This window comes from Dendrobates tinctorius, unplaced genomic scaffold, assembly GCF_039654945.1.
Source record: "Dendrobates tinctorius isolate UK_male_01 unplaced genomic scaffold, ASM3965494v1 ptg000093l, whole genome shotgun sequence".
Classification (NCBI taxonomy): Eukaryota; Metazoa; Chordata; class Amphibia; order Anura; family Dendrobatidae; genus Dendrobates; species Dendrobates tinctorius.
The window spans coordinates 13678464-13697640 of NW_027361761.1; the positions used below are offsets into that span (position 1 = coordinate 13678464).

At 44.8% G+C, this 19177-nt stretch overlaps 1 protein-coding gene across 2 annotated transcripts in view; it reads right to left on the reverse strand.

The window, feature by feature from the left end:
• The window catches only part of LOC141098562 (cytochrome P450 2C23-like), a 77391-nt gene that overhangs the window by 19305 nt on the left and 38909 nt on the right, over positions 1–19177 (reverse strand). For both annotated transcript variants that reach the window (XM_073586462.1, XM_073586461.1), the window contains 2 exons: positions 7338–7500; positions 6537–6686 (listed from right to left, as the gene is read on the reverse strand). In XM_073586462.1, coding sequence (XP_073442563.1) covers positions 6537–6686; positions 7338–7500 — 313 coding nt within the window. The remainder of the gene's footprint in view (positions 1–6536; positions 6687–7337; positions 7501–19177) is intronic.

Here is a 19177-nt window from a genome sequence, read left to right on the forward strand (position 1 = left end):
GGAAGCCAATGGTGACCCTTAACAATCCCTTAACTCATTTCGACTTCAAAAGCAAAAGATGTTAATTGATAACCAGCCCTGTACATCAGGGGCACATTGTAATGATAAGTAAAATATGACTTCTCTGGAAAATTCCAGAATCTCCCATTCTCTACACTACAGATGAGACTTCTGCCTGTCACATACAGTGGGGCAAAAAAGTATTTAGTCAGTCAGCAATAGTGCAAGTTCCACCACTTAAAAAGATGAGAGGCGTCTGTAATTTACATCATAGGTAGACCTCAACTATGGGAGACAAACTGAGAAAAAAAAATCCAGAAAATCACATTGTCTGTTTTTTTTTTTTCATTTTATTTGCATATTATGGTGGAAAATAAGTATTTGGTCAGAAACAAGCAATCAAGATTTCTGGCTCTCACAGACCTGTAACTTCTTCTTTAAGAGTCTCCTCTTTCCTCCACTCATTACCTGTAGTAATGGCACCTGTTTAAACTTGTTATCAGTATAAAAAGACACCTGTGCACACCCTCAAACAGTCTGACTCCAAATTCCACTATGGTGAAGACCAAAGAGCTGTCAAAGGACACCAGAAACAAAATTGTAGCCCTGCACCAGGCTGGGAAGACTGAATCTGCAATAGCCAACCAGCTTGGAGTGAAGAAATCAACTGTGGGAGCAATAATTAGAAAATGGAAGACATACAAGACCACTGATAATCTCCCTCGATCTGGTGCTCCACGCAAAATCCCACCCCGTGGGGTCAGAATGATCACAAGAACGGTGAGCAAAAATCCCAGAACCACGCGGGGGGACCTAGTGAATGAACTGCAGAGAGCTGGGACCAATGTAATAAGGCCTACCATAAGTAACACACTACACCACCATGGACTCAGATCCTGCAGTGCCAGACGTGTCCCACTGCTTAAGCCTGTACATGTCCGTGCCTGTCTGAAGTTTGCTAGAGAGCATTTGGATGATCCAGAGGAGTTTTGGGAGAATGTCCTATGGTCTGATGAAACCAAACTGGAACTGTTTGGTAGAAACACAACTTGTCGTGTTTGGAGGAAAAAGAATACTGAGTTGCATCCATCAAACACCATACCTACTGTAAAGCATGGTGGTGGAAACATCATGCTTTGGGGCTGTTTCTCTGCAAAGGGGCCAGGACGACTGATCCGGGTACATGAAAGAATGAATGGGGCCATGTATCGTGAGATTTTGAGTGCAAACCTCCTTCCATCAGCAAGGGCATTGATGATGAAACGTGGCTGGGTCTTTCAACATGACAATGATCCAAAGCACACCGCCAGGGCAACGAAGGAGTGGCTTCGTAAGAAGCATTTCAAGGTCCTGGAGTGGCCTAGCCAGTCTCCAGATCTCAACCCTATAGAAAACCTTTGGAGGGAGTTGAAAGTCTGTGTTGCCAAGCGAAAAGGCAAAAACATCACTGCTCTAGAGGAGATCTGCATGGAGGAATGGGCCAATATACCAACAACAGTGTGTGGCAACCTTGTGAAGACTTACAGAAAACGTTTGACCTCTGTCATTACCAACAAAGGATATATCACAAAGTATTGAGATGAAATTTTGTTTCTGACCAAATACTTATTTTCCACCATAATATGCAAATAAAATGAAAAAAAAACTGACAATGTGATTTTCTGGATTTTTTTTTCTCAGTTTGTCTCCCATAGTTGAGGTCTACCAATGATGTAAATTACAGACGCCTCTCATCTTTTTAAGTGGTGGAACTTGCACTATTGCTGACTGACTAAAAACTTTTTTGCCCCACTGTAGCTGCAACCCCTCCTTTCTCCCTCAGCTCACACACATTGCAGCTGGTGGCTGCATCTGTAACAGGACACCAGACACTTCCTGTGATAACATTCCCTGCTCTCTCCTCTCCAGCTAAGGAATGTTAATTAGCTAAGTGAAAAGAATGTCCTTTGTTCCATACCATGTGGCTGGATATAGATATGGGTAATATTAAAGAGACTGGATGGCGAAAACAATACGCGACAGAGATATAAAAATCACATATCTGCATAGGGCACGAAACCAGCGTTCTGGCCCATAATTTTTACGGCTCCAGCACCCACAGAAACTGAGAACTGGATTTCTCCTAAACGGTGTGATATAATTACTTCATGTTTGGTCTTGAATTATTGTCTTCAACATGCTAAAGAAAATGATACCATGTGCGTTTTTATATGAGGTACCCTCTGCAAGATATAGTCATTATAAGTTTTGTAGTCAACTCCTAGAGCAGGGAGAGAAACATTACCAGACCACCCTTTCGTGATGTCACAAACCCAAAGCTATAAGGTATTCCCTCCCTAAAATTACTCACTTCAGCTAAGAGATCTCATGCCAAGAGGTCCTCAGATGAGTGGAGACATGTGGCTCTGCCTCCTCCCCACATGGTTAGCCTAAGACCATCTAAGCAACTGTAAGTGTTAACCTCTATTTTCATCCCGTTTATTTTATATTTGCATTGTACATATCTAATGTCTCAACTTTGTAAGATCTTTTATCTCTGTAATCACTGCCCCCATTTTGGGGAATAAATTATAACTTTATTAGTCTGTCTTCATGCTCTAAAAATGAACACGTGTCTTTAAGATAATTACACTACTAATTAAGATGTTTGCTACGGACCCTCTTAATTAACTCATTGATTAAGAGAATCATAGCTGGTGGCGGCGACATGTGGTCTGGGCCTCGGGTACTGCCAGAGCATTTTATAATTCCTTCACTGCAGCATGCCAGATGGCCAGACCTCATTGAAGCAGCTGGCCGGCAACCCATTGTCCCAGGTGTAGTTCCCTGACTGACCTGCGGGTAAGGGGGGGTGACGGAGAGCTGCGAGTTCCAAAGTGGACCTGAAAAAATGGGATATACATAAATCCCCGCAGTTCGTGGAAGATTGTTAGCAGTGGTGGGACATCCAAATTATCCCCCCTGCAATAAATTGTTAGGGCAAGGCTAGCTTGCTGTTTTTATCACAGGGTGCCAGCGGTGGGATAACTAAGATAAGCCCCCCTGTACCTGTGACAGCCATGTGTCAGCAGTGTGTCGCATCCCTCCGTCCTTGACATACCGGTGTCAGCGGCGGGTCTGTGACACCCATGTTCTTCCAAAAGATGTTTGTCCCAAAGGTTTCTATACCATATACATACAGTGCTGTGAAAAAATGTTTTCCCCCTTCTTGATTTCCTATTCTTTTGCATGTTTGTCGCACTTAAATGTTTCAGGTCACCAAAAAATTTAAATTTTACATAAAGATAACACAGCTAAAAACAAAATGCAGTGTTTAAATGAAGGTCTTTGTTATTGGGGAAAAAGAAATCCAAACCTACAGGGCCCAGTGTGAAAAAGTGATTTCTACCTAAACCTAATAACTGGTTCGATCCCACCTTAACAGCAACAGCTTCAATCAAGCATTTGCGATATCTGGCAATTAGTGATGAGTAAGTATGCTCGTTGCTCGGGTTTTCCTGAGCATGCTTGGGTGGTCTCTGAGTATTTAGAAGTACTCGGAGATTTAGTGTCTGTTGCCGCTGCTGCATGATTTGCGGCTACTTGACAGCCTTAATACACGTGAGGAATGCCTGTTTGTTAGGGAATTACCACATGTATTCAGGCTGTCAAGTAGCCACAGCGACAGAAACTAAATCTCTGAGCACATCCAAATACTTGGAGATCACCCAAGCATGCTCGGGAAAACCCAAGCAGCGAGCATACTTGCTCATCACTACTGGCAATGAGTCTTTTACAATGCTGTGGAGGAATGTTGGCCTACTCATCTTTGCAGAATTGTGATTCAAGCAAATTGGAGTGTTTCTGAGCTTTAATCACTTTTTTTAAGGTCATGCCACAGCATCTCAATCAGATTAAGGTCAGGACTTTGACTAAGTCACTTCAAAGTCTTAATGTTGCTTTTCTTAAGCCATTCAGAGGTGGACTTGCTGGTGTGTTTGTACCATTGTCTTGCTGCATAACCTATGTGTACTTCATCCTGAGGTCACTAACAGATGACCGGACATTCTCCTTCAGGATTTTTTAGTAGACAGCAGAAGTCATCTTTCCATTTAACACAGCAAGTCTTTCAGGTCCTGAAGCAGAAAAACAGCCCCAGACCATGACATTACCACCATCATATTTTACAGTTGGTATAATGTTCTTTTTCTGAAACACTGTGTTACTTCTACACCTTCCAAAAAGTTCAACATTTGTCTCGTCAGTCCACAGAGCATTCTCACAAAATTCTTGGGGATCATTAAGATGTTTTCTGTCAAAAATAAGACAAGCCTTTATGCTCTTACTGCTCAGCAGTGGTTTTCGTCTTGGAACTCGGCCATTTTTGCCCAGTCTCTTTCTTATGGTGGCATCATGAACATTGACCTTAACTGAGGCAAGTGAAGCCTGCAGTTCTTTGGATGTTGTTGTGGGGTATTTTGTGAACTCTTAGATGAGTCATCGCTCAGCTTGTGGGGTAATTCAGGTCAGTTGGCCACTCCTGGGAAGGTACACCATTGTTCCATGTTTACGCCATTTGTAGATAATGGCTCTCACTGTGGTTTGCTAGAGCCCCAAAGCTTTAGAAATGGCTTTATTTCCTTTTCCAGACTGATGGATCTCAATTTTTTTTCTCATATGTTTCCGAATTTCTTTGGATCACTGCATGATGTCTAGCTTTTGAGGATCTTTTGGTCTACTTCACTTTGTTAGGCAGGTCTAATATTTAAATTTGTTTGGTGATCTAAAAAATGTAAGTGTGACAAACATGGAAAAGAATAGGAAATCAGGAAGGAGGCAAACTGTTATGAATGGGTCACTGAGGAGGATAGCAGGACCAGGCTAAGCCACAGAAAACCAGAGAGGTTGGTAACTAAATGGGTTGCAGACCACTGATCCTATCCACACAACTAGCAGAAGCCGTGGAGCGTGCCTACGATGATCCTAGACGCCTAGGCACAGCCGGAGAGCTAAATAAGCCTAAAGTAAGAAAGGGGAAATCTAAACTGCCCCAGAGCAGACCCCAAAGGAATAGATAGCCCCCAAACATATATTGTCGGTGCGACAAGATGAAAAACACAAAAGCAGGTAGGAAAATAGACTGAGCAAACGATGGGGCCCACACTGACAAGACAGGATAGGAAAGGAAAGACACTGTCTGCAATCATGCAAAAAACCCTGCAAAAAAGTCCAAAACGCCCCTGGAAGGAGCAACTACTGCGAAACGGGGCTGTCGGGCGGCGGGGAGAGCTTACCAGCATCTAGCCTCACTACATTTGTCCTGTTTTTCAGCGGCCAGCAGCGGGTAAAAAAACCTATATTTAATCTATTATGAACACTTTATAAAATGTCCGTTCTGCTGTGCCAAACTCTTTTTCCTCTCCTTTGGGAAATAATTATAAAACAAGTATATATATCCAGGACTGAGGATTTAACTATTGAATTACATCTCCCTGGGTGCTTTCCTCTTCAGCCTTTTCCTCCCCCCCTCCTCTTAACAATAGGCCATATATATCACTGTAGTGCGACGGCACTTATTTTGGCAAATTTTAGCAATATTGGTTGCAATTGCTGGTGGATTATAGGCCATAGGTTTTTTCTTTTTCTTGTTTAATGGGGGGTTTACAGGAATTATGGGCTCTAGATGTATTATAACATTATTCAATGTGACTTTATTCAATACATGTGCTTAGCACCTTATGCAGAATTATTATCTTCATTTTTTGCTGGTTACTCCTACCCCCTCATGTTGGAGACCCCATTATTCTGTCTTTTTAAAATAAATCTCTACTGTTTTAAAACTGATCATTAATAAAAATTTTGTATTTTCTCAAAGAAATATATTTTTTCCCCTCTGTCTTCACTTCTTCAATCCTCATGATATATTTCATGATGATTTTTGTTTTAAAAAAGTCCAACACGTCTGATAGAAAAATACTGAAGTCGCACGACTTCTCCCACTATATCAGCACTCTGGTATATTCTGAAAGCAGAGCAAAAAGAGGCCAATCTAATAAGGGACAAAAACAAACTGGTACAAGCAGTAATATATGGATGGTGATTCAGCACAGCCCCAGCCGGAGCTGGCTGACCCACACAAAACTGAAATAGACAAAACCAATATAAAAAGAACACTTAGCTGAGCAAGCAGGGACTGAGCTGGAAACTAAGACCTCAGGAGGCAGGAAAAACTCACCAGCAGGGATAGAGGGAGTCGGCTGTCTTAAATCCAGTCTGAAACCCCAGATCTCCAATCGTCCTCCTCATTATCAGGTGGCAGGCCTCTGTTAATCAGATCAGCTCTATTACCTCCAGTAACCACCAGAGGGAGCCCAGAAAGAACTCGCAACCCCTCTGTCAATATGACCAGCTCGACTACCTTCAGTAGTAACCAGAGGTAGGCCAGAAAGCGAACTCACAACAGAAAACACTTTTTCACGTCCCTGTATTTGACTTTAATATACAATTGATCAACCTTAGACACAGTATATTCCAGGGTGAGATACTACATAACTCACCTTCATATGATTTCATCTTCTGCACTAAACACTCAGCCTCCTCAATGATCTTGTCTTCTATGGTCTTCCTTCCCATTCCATAATCTCGTAGTGTGGAGAGTGTGAATCTTCTCATCACTTTCCAGTTCTCTCCATTGGAGAATACAACACCTGAAGACAATGGACATGCGGTATGTACTAAAATGGATATTTAAGGCTTGACTGGCCCATCACAAAACCAAGAAATTCTCTGGAGGACCCAAAACAAAACAAAACTCCAAATAAAACTGCTTATTAGGCAGTCACAGACGTGAGAAAAAAAAACTCACCTGTAAAGAAGAAACACCAAAAATATATATATATTTTATAATCATTTGACTCAGTTGAGTTTTCTAGTTATCCTTTAGATTCCAAATTTCGTCAAATATTTAAGTTCAGATGTAGTTATAGGAAGGGTAGAACTAATATTGGACTTCAAAGACCTCTATCCTCTGGTGCAAAATATTTGCAGATGTAGGGCTTAACCTAACTCGACCATATATGATTCTCCATGGAATTTAACTACTCTCTGTGCCAATAAAAAGCAATAACTTAATAGCCAATCAGCAGCCACTCAACTCCTCTTCAGGGCCACCAGAAGAGAAAAGAGGAATTACACATGAAATCAAGATCATCTTGATGTAATACATGATCATGATTGGTTCTTCAAGGAGGTTACACACTTTATAGCAGTTCTTTTTCCAGGCAATAGATGAGTATTTAAGACAGAGAAAATCGTTACTAACAAGATAAAAAAAAGTTATAATCAAAACAAAGACTTACCATAGCCTTTTAGAGCCTCTGAAAACAATGGTATATTTGGCCTTTCTGAAAAATAGTCAGCATTGTTGACTAAAGCATCCTTAATGGTATCATAACCACAGAAGACGATGGATTTTGACATTCCGATCTGGATGCTAAAGACTGGGCCATACTCCTTAGCCAACTGTGAATACAAGAATGATCATACAGTCACTAATTGCCTGAAATTGCTTTACCCTTTTTTATGTTCACACATTATAGGAGGTAGACATTAGAGTAGACGTTATAGATCATAGGAAACTGGCTAACATCTATTTTGGGAATCTTAATAATGGCTAACTAACATTTAGAGGATTTTTCAGATCTAAAGTCCAACATAATCACATCTAAACACCCAGTAAGACTTTATTCACATCTAGATTTTGGTGTATGTTCATAATAGAAAACCACAGCATAGTGCCAGCTGTATCACGAGATGCTTACTAGAGTTGAGTGAATTGATTTGAGGAGAATCAAATTTTCTTTGAAATTCACAAAAAGTTTGAATTCACCTGAACCCTCAGTTTTTTTGTTTTTTTTTATAGTTTTTTAGTTTTTAAAGTTGAAGGTGGACTTAAGTCCATCAAGTTTAACCTATAACCTAACATGTTGATCCAAAATAAGGCAAAAACCCCATGGGGTAGTTACTAATAGCTATACATAGAAGAAAAATTCTTTACCAAGTCCACATACAGCAATCAAACTAGTCCCCCGGATCAACATTACAGAATATAATACCTATAACGTGAAATATTTTTGAATAAATACAATATAGTTACCTGTTGGCTGCCATTTTGATTGATTCCATTTAGGGCAGTGTTAATCAAACTCCACTCCTCATGACCCCCAACAGATCATGATTTGAAAATTTCCTTAGACCGGACAGTAAGCCAGTGAACCAAGAAAGGTGACAGTAATCCAGACCCTAGATAACTGTTTTCCAATCTCCAGTCCTCACAGCCCCCAAAAGATCATAATTTGAAAATTTCCTTAGTATTGCACAGGTGATGCAATTATTATCAAGGCACCAGTTATTGCCACAGGTTCTCTCATCTAAGGAATTTCTGAAAACATGATATGTTGGGGTCTGCAAGGACAGGAGATGGGAAAACAGTGATATAGGGTATGGATCACTGTCACCTTTCTTTTTTCGCTGGCTAACTGTCCAGTTCTCCGCTAGCTTGCTTTTGACCTCCGGCTCCAGTCTTCTATACCATCTTCACTCTATGTCACCTCTAGTCCTCTAGTGCTGGCAAGAACTCCAGTGAAATCATGATGTCATGGAGCAACACATGGCATAAAGTCATATAAGACAACGAAGAGTGAAGAAGAAGATGACAAATGGAAGAGATGTCTGGAACCGTACGGAGGAAGTGAGCCAGTGGCTGTAATGCCAGGACAGGTGAGGGTTCGAGATGAGGAAAATGTATTTTTTACTTCTCTGTTTATTATGCTGTTGGGTCTGGAAATCACATTTTCCAGCCGAATTAAAAAGAATCTGTCTATTTGCATTACACTCATCTCTAATGGATTGAAAAGACGACCAGTAGACAATCTTGGTTTTTAAAGAAGTTCATCAAGATTTGTTGTTGTATCCATCATATTGCTTGTTGAATCTAAACCTGAGATGAAGGCTCCTGTTGGAGCTTTACTCCTCCATGTTCTGCAATCTATGCCACCAATGGGAACCTACATTTGAACAGTCATAAGTAATGAATAGTTGTAAGAAAAGACAGTAGAGAAGACTGTTTGACAGAAACCAACTATGATTGTTAAGGATGTGAGTATGGTACGGAGTCACAAAACATAAGGGATCATCTGACTCTCCATACAAAGATGTAAAGAGTCATGGCTGCTGAGAATGATCCTCAGAGAAGGCATCGGTTGATAACTCGAAGTAGCAGGGACAACAGAACAGGACAGGCAGGAGGATTGGAGATGGGTTACGACTGGAGCATCCACAGATAGAACTGCGGATCTGTGTCTGAATCTACAGATTTTTTAGCTGAGAATTGGAAGCAAATGTGAACAAAGTGTCACTTTTTTATTAAATTAATTTATTTTACTCTGTCCCCGATGGGGCTCACAATCTAAATCCCCTATCAGTGAGTCTATAAAGTGTGGGAGGAAATCGGCGTAGCAAGAGGAAACCCATGCAAAGGCAGGGAGAACATATCAACTCCATGCAGATGTTGTCCTTGATGCGATTTGAACCCCGGACTTTAGCAATGCAAAGCTACAGTTTTAACCACTGAGCCACAATTGTTACAAAATCATTCACATTTACAGTAGTTGTCCAGATTTGGGATGAAAGTCTGCAATATCTGAATGATGACAGCCTGAGATGCACACGCTCTCAGGATTCTCCGGTATTGCCTGCGAAAGCAGATGGTCATGTGACCACGAGTATACGATTTGCACACTTGCAATCAATGCTGACTAGACATACTCTCAATAGAAGTGCCATGAGCAGGGAGGCGCACTTCTAGTCTTTATGTGACTGCAAGTATGAAAATCACTCTAAGGGTGGGTTCATATTGCATTATTGCCCTGCGTTGAACGCATCCGTTACACAGCGGCACTAACGCTATGTAGCGGATGCGTTTACTCACCCATTGGCCACAATGTTAGTAATGCATCCTAATGCATGCCTAATTCGGCATGTGTTAGCCATGATTAGTGTTGAGCATTCCGATACCGCAAGTATCGGGTATCGGCCGATATTAGCGGTATCGGAATTCCGATACTGACTTCCGATACTTTTGTCATATCGGATTCCGGAATCGGAATCGGAAGTTCCCATCATGCTATGAGCCTGCTTGCTTTGATTAAGCCAATGGGAATCCTCCGAAGTGTGGGCACATCCTGTTAGGCATGTAGGCATGTTAACTATTGGCATGGCTGTGATTGGCTGCCGAAATGATGTCATGATGCACTATAAAAGCCACCGCAGCCGCCATTTCTGGTTCACTCTGCTGTGAATTCAGTTAGGGACGGGCTGCTGTAGAAGACTGTGAGGGACAGTTAGAAATAGCGATTCCACCAAACCTCTAGTGCTTTACCCAGGCTACATAAACCACCACTGTAGCCTTCTTTGCCCTAGCAGCAGTGTTCACAGCTGTCTGCAAGGGCTGTGTGAGTGCAGCTCACGCTGTGGAGTGGGTCCTGCAGCCACGTCAGGCTGTAGGCCACCCAGTGTGATCACTGCTGCCTCATTCATCTTTTAATTTTTGAGCTGCATTTTTTACATAATTTCAATCTAGTGTGCTTCCATCCGTATCCATATACATTGGTTGCAAACACTAGTAGTAGACAGCGGAGCCTTTCTGCAGCCTTTCAGTGCTAGTGTCCACTTTGCTGCACTGTTCACGGCTGTCTGAGAGGTCTCTGACTGTGTGTGAGTGCAGCTCACGCTGAGTAGTGTGTCCTGCAGCTACGTCTGGTTGTAGGACGCTCAGCGTGTCACTGCCTCACACATTTTTCTTTTATTGCAGCTCATTTTTTCTTCTATTAGTGTGTATCCATCCGTCTCCATCTACGGTGGTTGCAAACACTATATAGGAGTACACAGCGGAGCCTTTCTGCAGCCTGTCAGTGACAGTGCCCACTTAGCTGCACTGTTCATGGCTGTCTGAGAGGTCTCTGACTGTGTGTGAGTGCAGCTCACGCAGAGTAGAGTGTCCTGCAGCTACGTCTGGTTGTAGGACGCTCAACGTGCGTCACTGCCTCACACATATTTGTCTCTGAGTGCAGCTCATTTTTTCTTCTCCTATTAGTGTGCATCCATCCGTATCCATCAACATTGGTTGGTTGCAAACACTATATAGGAGTAGATAGAGGAGCCTTTTTTTCTGGCTTGTGCCCTGCCGGCGCAGCCAGATTAGTATTACCCAATTTTTTTGGAGCCTCATCTTTTGCATTGTAGGTTACCTGCCTGCATTGTAATAGCTCCAAAAAGTTGGTGATACTATCAGTTTCAATTCTTTGTTCACATACTTTGAGTTTGTTTCCAACAAAGAAACCACAAAAAAAGTTCACCAAGCACTACATTTGGAACTTGTGTAGGCCACATCAGCTCCTATTAAAGTGTAGTCCACACACACACACTTCATAAAATTAGTGTTTCTTGTACCTGTAACCAGCTGTTCAGAAATAAGCACACTAAGGCCCCCCTTTGTACTTTTCTGCCTATCTTAAGCAGTCTGGCAAGATGAAGAAGGCAGGGAGTAAGGCGCGTGGGCGTGGGCGTGGAGTTTCAGCAGGGAGAGGACGTGGGGATTCTGCAGGGAGAGGACGTGGGGATTCTGCAGGTAGAGGACGTGGGGATTCTGGGCCTGCTGCGGGCACCAGTGGATCAGCATCCCCCAGTTTTAGCTGGCAACAGTCCTTTATGCGCAGCTTTGTAGGACCTCAACGTACCCCACTGCTGCGGGAGGAACAAATTGAAGCCGTTGTCGGATGGATGGCAGCTAACGCATCGACTTCAATTACTTCCACATCCTCTCAGGGCCAGAGCACCGAAGAGCAACCAACTGTCTCTTCACCACCTGCCAAAGTGCCTAGGCCGTCAGAGAGACATGGACAGGAGCCATCACAGTCTCTACTTCTGTTCTCGGAATCTGTTGGCTTGGAAAGAGGGGGCCAGCCAAGCAGCATTCCTGAATGTGAAGAAGAGGGAGTATGCAGTGATGCGCAACTTCTTGGTCCCTCTGAATCTGAAGAGGCGAGTGGGCCAGTGCCTATGGTCAGCACACCTCAGTACGCATCAGATGATGACGAGACTCAGTTGCCACTTTCTGGTGCGTACGGTGCTGGCGAGACAACCCCGGAGAAGCAGCTGTTTGAAGAGGGGAGGGAAGAGCGCCGAGAGATGGCTGCTCTGGCATGAGGCTCCTGAGTTTTTTAGTTTTTTACCCCGTTTAATTGTTAATTCTCCCTTTGGTTCACTCACCATTGCGTAGCTACAGGATTCGGCAGAGCTGGGAGTAGTGTGGAGACTGCGATCAGCTGGGACCGGTGTCTTTCTGTCCTCGTGGAGCTCCGTGCCTGGATTCAGCTGGGAGAGAGTGAAGCTGCTGGCTGCCTGCCTTGTACCCATTTCCAGCATGCAGATGATCCCAGGATAGGAAACCTGGTGGAGTGTGCGGTGCTGGAGTTGTTCTGGAGATCTTGTGGTCCACATGGAGCTGTAGGGCTACAGGATTCGGCAGAGCTGGGAGTAGTGTGGAGACTGCGACCAGCTGGGACCGGTGTCTTTCTGTCCTCGTGGAGCTCCGTGCCTGGTTTCAGCTGGGAGAGAGTGAAGCTGCTGGCTACCTGCCTTGTACCCATTTCCAGCATGCAGATGATCCCGGGATAGGAAAGCTGGTGGAGTGTGCGGTGCTGGAGATGTTCTGGAGATCTTGTGATCCAGGTGGAGCTGAAAGGGTGAGCTGGGCAGGTTTGGACTGACTGTTGGCGTGTCCCCTGATGTCCCTGTCTTGTTGCACCCATGCCCTCCCCCCCAGCAGTGCTGGGAGCACCCTTTATGGAAAGTTGTACATTTAACTCTGCTAAGCTGTGACTGTTCAGTCTTTATAGCTACAAGCTGAGTGTAGTCATGGCCACTGCACTCTGTAAACCTACTCTTATGATTTCAAGGGACGATTTATTATTCTGGAATCATCCGCAATTTCTCATGGACTCCCCTTCTTGGAGCATGATTGCTAATTCAACAATTGAGTACATAAAATCCATTACTTCTGTGAAACCTGTGGAGGTGTACTGCAAGAGAGGTAGGAGAGGAGGAGTCCTGGCACGCCTTCGGAGGAGAGGGTTCAGAACAGCTCTTCCTTCACTCCACTTGGCTAATGTCCGTTCCTTATCTAACAAAATGGAGGAACTGAACTTACTTTGTAACATGAGATCTGATATGGCCAATTCAGCTGCTCTTTGTTTTACTGAGACCTGGTTGAATGACACCATCCCTGATTGTAGTCTGGATCTACCTGGTTTTGTTATCTACAGAGCTGACCGTGATTGTGTAGCTTCAGGTAAACAAAGGGGGGGTGGGGTATGTCTCTACATCAACACTAGCTGGTGCTGTGATGTTAACATACTGGGAAAAGGTTGCTCTCCAGATCTAGAGTTCCTTGCACTCAATTGTAGACCATTTTACTCTCCAAGAGAGTTTTCATCTATGGTTCTGGTTGCAGTATATATTCCCCCTCAAGCATCTGTTAAAGTTGCTATTGGTGAATTAGCTTGCAAAATATCAGAATGGGAGAAAGGATCTCCTGAAGCATTTGTGATCGTAATGGGGGACTTTAACAAAGGAAAACTCAACCTGGATCTCCCCAAATTTACTCAACATATAAACTGCTTCACGAGAGAGAACAATACGCTTGATCACTGCTATACTGTCTTAAAAGGGGCCTACAGGGCAGTGAGGAGAGCAGCAGTGGGCTTTTCAGATCATTGTCTAATTCATTTAATTCCAGCCTACAGGCAAAGGTTGAAAACATCCAAACCTACAGTTTATACAAAGAAGACATGGTCTGAGGGGGCAAAATTGCAACTGCAAGCATGCTTTGAATGCACGGACTGGGAGGTATTCCAGGAAACATGCTCGGGTCTGGATGAATGGGTTGATGCAGTGTCCTCATATATCCGTTTTTGTGAAGACACGTTTATTCCATCCAAATCTGTCCACTTTCGGGGAAACAACAAGCCGTGGTTTACAAATAAAGTCAGGTTGATCCATAAGAGAAAAGAGGAGGCTTATAAAGCAGGCGATATTACTGAATTCAAGAAACTTAGGAACTCGCTATCTAAAGAGATCAAGTTAGCCAAACACGAGTATGCAAAGATTCTGGAGGAAAGGTTCTCATCAAAAGATACTAGATCTGCATGGAGAGGATTAAGAGAGGTCACCAATTATAAAAGCCACCCCACTATAGTGAACCCCAGCAGAAGTCTGGCAGCAGAGTTAAATGAATTCTACTGCAGATTTGAGGCAAGCTCTACACACAGTGGCTATTCATTTCTAAGCTCCTCAGTCTGTTCATATAAAGATCATTCATTGTGCAACACCCAAGTAGTGATCTCCGAGGCAGAGGTGATACGCATCCTGAAGGGACTTAAGGTCAAAAAGGCACCTGGCCCTGATGGTGTATCTCCAATGTGTCTGAAAGTATGTGCTACCCAGCTTGCCCCTATACTGACAAATATATACAATGTGTCACTGAAAGAGTGTGTTGTACCTCAGTGTTGGAAAAATTCCACAATTATCCCTGTCCCCAAGAAAGTGGGATCCTCTGAGTTGAACGACTATAGACCAGTAGCACTCACATCTGTAGCTATGAAAGTCTTCGAAAGAATTATGATGTCCCACCTGATAAAATTCGCGCAGAAGCTATGGGACCCACTTCAGTTTGCCTATAAGGAGAATCGTTCGGCAAACGACACTGTCAATCTGGCACTGAAGTACATTTTGGATCATACAGATGAACGGCACTCATATGTCCGGATTCTTTTCATGGACTTTAGCTCAGCGTTCAATACCATTGATCCGAATTTACTTCATAAGAAAATGGTAGCTCTTGGAGTCCCTCTCAACTTATGCTTGTGGATTTATAACTTCCTGACAGCCAGGATACAGAGTGTAAAAGTTGGACCATTCACTTCGGACACCTTGGTCACAAACATCGGGGCACCTCAGGGGTGTGTTTTGTCCCCGTTACTGTTTTCTCTCTATACGAATGATTGCATCTCTTCAGCAGACTCAGTAAAAATCTTGAAATTTGCCGATGATATGACACTGATTGGTCTCATCAGGGGAAATGCTGAAGACTTGTATCGGAGTGAGGTGGAAAGAATATGTGACTGGTGTAAAGCCAATAATCTTGTACTCAACACTAAAAAAAATGCTGAGATGGTTGTGGATTTTAGGAAAGATCAACATGAGATACTTCCAATCTACATCCATGACGAAGTGGTTCTTAGGGTCACAGAGACCAAATTCCTTGGTGTTATCATCTCTCATGATCTTAAATGGGGGAAAAACGTGGATGCTGTTATAAGAAAAGCACAACAGAGGATGTTCTTCCTGCGTCAGCTGACAAGATATGGTTTGTCTAAGCATCTGCTGATCTTATTCTTTAATGCTGTCATCAGATCTGTGATTTGTTCCTCTCTGATAGTCTGGTATGGGGGAGCCACTGCGCATGACAAACTCCGCTTACAAAGGACTTTCAGAACAGCAGAGAGAATTATAGGCTCCCCCCTGCCTAAAATCCAGGATCTTTATGATAAGAGTATTCGATCCCACGCATTGAAAATTTCATCCGATCCCTCTCACCCGGGACACTCCTCATTCCAACTACTCCCTTCAGGATGTCGCTTCAGAGTCCCCAAATGCAGTACCAACCGCCATATGAACAGCTTCTATCCACTCTCTGTTCAACAATTAAATCGTCATGTGTAGACTATATACTGTATCTGTCTTGTTAGATGTTACTTGTTGTATCTGTTGTTATATATTATGTTGCCTCTTTGCCACAAAGAATTCCTTGTATATATGTAATATGTACTTGGCGATAATAAATTTGATTGATTGATTGATTGAAGATGATGAGGTTCTTGACCCATCATGGCGTGAGGAACAGGAAGGTGGTGGGAGCAGCTCGGAGGAAGAGATTCCCCTACCGGCCAAAACAAGAGGCAGAGGGAGGGGGAAGACTTGGTTGCCTGTACCCTCCACTTCGGCACCCGTTAGGAGCATTCCTCATTCCAAAGGCAAAACGGGCGCTCCCAAGAGTTGCAGTGCGTGGTCCTTTTTTGACACAGTTGCAGATGACATTTGCTTTGTCAAATGCAAGCTGTGTCATCAGATAGTCAATAGAGGGAGAAATGTCAGCAACCTCAATACCACAAATATGTGGAAACATGTGCGCACCAAGCACGAGTTGGAGTTGCAGAGACACCCTGAAGATGTAGGCCAACGTACAGCACCACCTACCACCTCTTCAGTTCGTGTTGGGGCCTCTTCCTCCAGCTCACGCACTGCTGGTTCGGCTTCCTCACAGGATCGCCAAGGAAGAACCTCTGCCACTGTTGTCCGGAGACCCTGTCAGATTCCACCCATAGCAGCACGTTCCCATCCATCACAGCCATCGGTAGCACAGGCATTGGATAAAAGGCGCCCTTATTCGGCAAACCATCCCCGAGCACAGTCTCTGAATGCTGGCATTGCCAAACTTCTGGCAGTTGAAATGCTGTCATTCAGGCTGGTGGACACTGACACCTTCCGGGACTTAATGGCATTGGCAGTCCCCCAATACAACGTGCCCAGCCGCTTTTATTTCAGCAGGCGAGCCATCCCTGCCCTGCAGAAACATGTTGAGGGCAAAATAAAACATGTGCTACTAAACGCCGTTAGTAGCAAGGTCCACCTGACCACCGATGCGTGGACCAGTAACCATGGACAGGGACGATACCTTTCCCTCACTGCCCACTGGGTCAATGTTGTGGAGCCGGGTACAGATCTGGAGAGTGGCGCTGTACGTGTTCTTCCAACGCCACGGATTGCAGGACTCCAGTCTGTACACATAGACTCCTCCTCCTACTCAAGTTCCTCAGAAACAGCAGAGCAGGAGCCTGTTACGACCGATATGAGCACAGCCGTGGCCAAACATCAACAGGCTGTACTCAAATTAATTTCTTTGGGGAATCGAAGCCACACAACGCAGGAGCTCTGGAATGCTATCAAGCTGGAGAGCGATGTGTGGTTTGGGCCAGCGAATCTCCAGCCGGGCTTGGTAGTGTGTGACAATGGCTGAAATCTGGTGGCAGCTCTTGGCCTAGGCAACCTCACACACATCCCATGTCTGGCACGTGCTTAACTTGGTCGTGCAGAGCTTTCTGAGGGACTATCCGGATCTTGATGCACTGTTGCACAAGGTCCGCATAGAGTGCGCTCACTTGCGGCGTTCCAGCACGGCAAGATCGCGCCTCGCTGCTCTGCAGCGACGATTTGCCCTTCCGGAACATCGCATCATATGTGACCTACCCACCCGGTGGAATTCAACGTTACATATGTTGGAGCGGTTGTGTGAGCAGCAGGCAGCAGTCATGGAGTACCAGCTGCATCAGGCGCAAACAAGTCGCACTGTGCGCCGTTCACACTTCAGCACCATTGAGTGGGCCTCTATGAAGGACATCTGCCTCGTTTTGCGTGCCTTCGATGAATCCACGCGGATGGCGAGTGCAGATGATGCACTAGTCAGCATGACTGTCCACCTTATCTGCCTGCTTCAACAAACACTGCAAGCACTAAGGGATGAGGTTTCGGAAGAGGTGGAGGATGAGGAGTCCCAAATGCCATCTGCTTCTGGACAGTCTGCGCTACGTGTTTCCTCCCAAAGGCCTAGGCAGGGGACACTTTGTGAGGAGGATGAGGAGGAGTCGATGGAGGAGGAAGACATCTCTCCAGAGGAGGGAGGTACACAAACCTCTACTCAGTATGTACAGCGAGGGTGGGGTGATGCAGAGCAAGCCGAGGTCACGCCTCAAACAGGGGACAGCGGTTCTTTGGCAGTTGGGAGTCTGCAGCACATGGTTGATTTCATGCTGCAGTGCCTGAGAAACGACCGCCGCATCGCCCACATTCTCGTCTCGGCTGATTATTGGGTGTACACCTGTCATGATCTGAAGTGATCTGACAGTTTTAAATCACTGGGTGAACTTTTTTTACTTTGGAAAGTTCCAAGGTGTCTTGACTGTCCCCGGTGGTGGTTTTGATATTGCACTTTAGGTTTTGTGCACTTAATCATGTATCAGGTGTTACACCCTATAAAGGTGTGCTAGAGGTGTGCAATCACGGCCTGTGATATTGCTTTCACTTTGTGTGGGAGAGCCTGGAGGAAGGATGGAGCTGGTGAGGAGTCCTGCGCAGCTTAGCCAGGGGGGACTTGTTGCAGCTATGGTGTCTGGACGAAGGGCTCGCATGGCGTGGTGGGGTCGCAGAGATGGAGTCAGCGGGAAGTGTCTGCATGGTCTGGTGGAGTGGCTACTATGGAGAGTGGCACTCACCATGTGGGACTTGGCCGCTGAGCTGGACTCAAGCATGCTTGACTTCGTGGCAGAAGCTGAACACTTCCTTGGGACTCTGGTACTAAGCAGCTGCAACTGGTGTTGGACTCTGCTCCAAGGCTGCACTAAGGTGAAGGGCTGTGTTGCTAGGAGCGCACGCAACAGAGCAAAGCTAAGTGGTGTTTCCCCTGTATTGTCTCTTTCCTCATGTGTGTTATTAGTGCAGTGGTGGGATTAGTCTCCGCACCGACCCATTCCCTAGTGAGGGTTTAGGGTCAGGGTGAGCAAGGGCGTTAAGGTACGTGTGCGGCGCCCGGTGCGAAACCGGCATAGGGAACGTTAGGAGTGCAGGGACACTGGCTCAGGGGAGCTCAGGAGGTCTCCAATTCCCTTTTCCCTATTGCAGGGCCCACCATTATTAAAGTTTCCCAGGTTCCCCCTTTATTATTTGATTATTGTATGTATAACGTGTAATACCTAAATTCGCCAGGTGGAGGAGGCGTATCCACCTGCACGTTTTATTATTTAAATGCGCCCCACTGGAGGCGGTGACATTAGGGTCACGTGTGTTATGGGTTCGCCTTGCGGCATCATCTGCGTCCTGACACACGTGACCATGACATTATCACAGGCCCTACAGTTTTTTTTTCTGGTGAGCTTTGGCCATGTGGAGACCGCTGAGTTATTGCTGCCGGGCCTCACTGAGGTGAGTGGGGTGCGGCATGGTGTGTTAGAGCTGCTGCAGCAGCAGT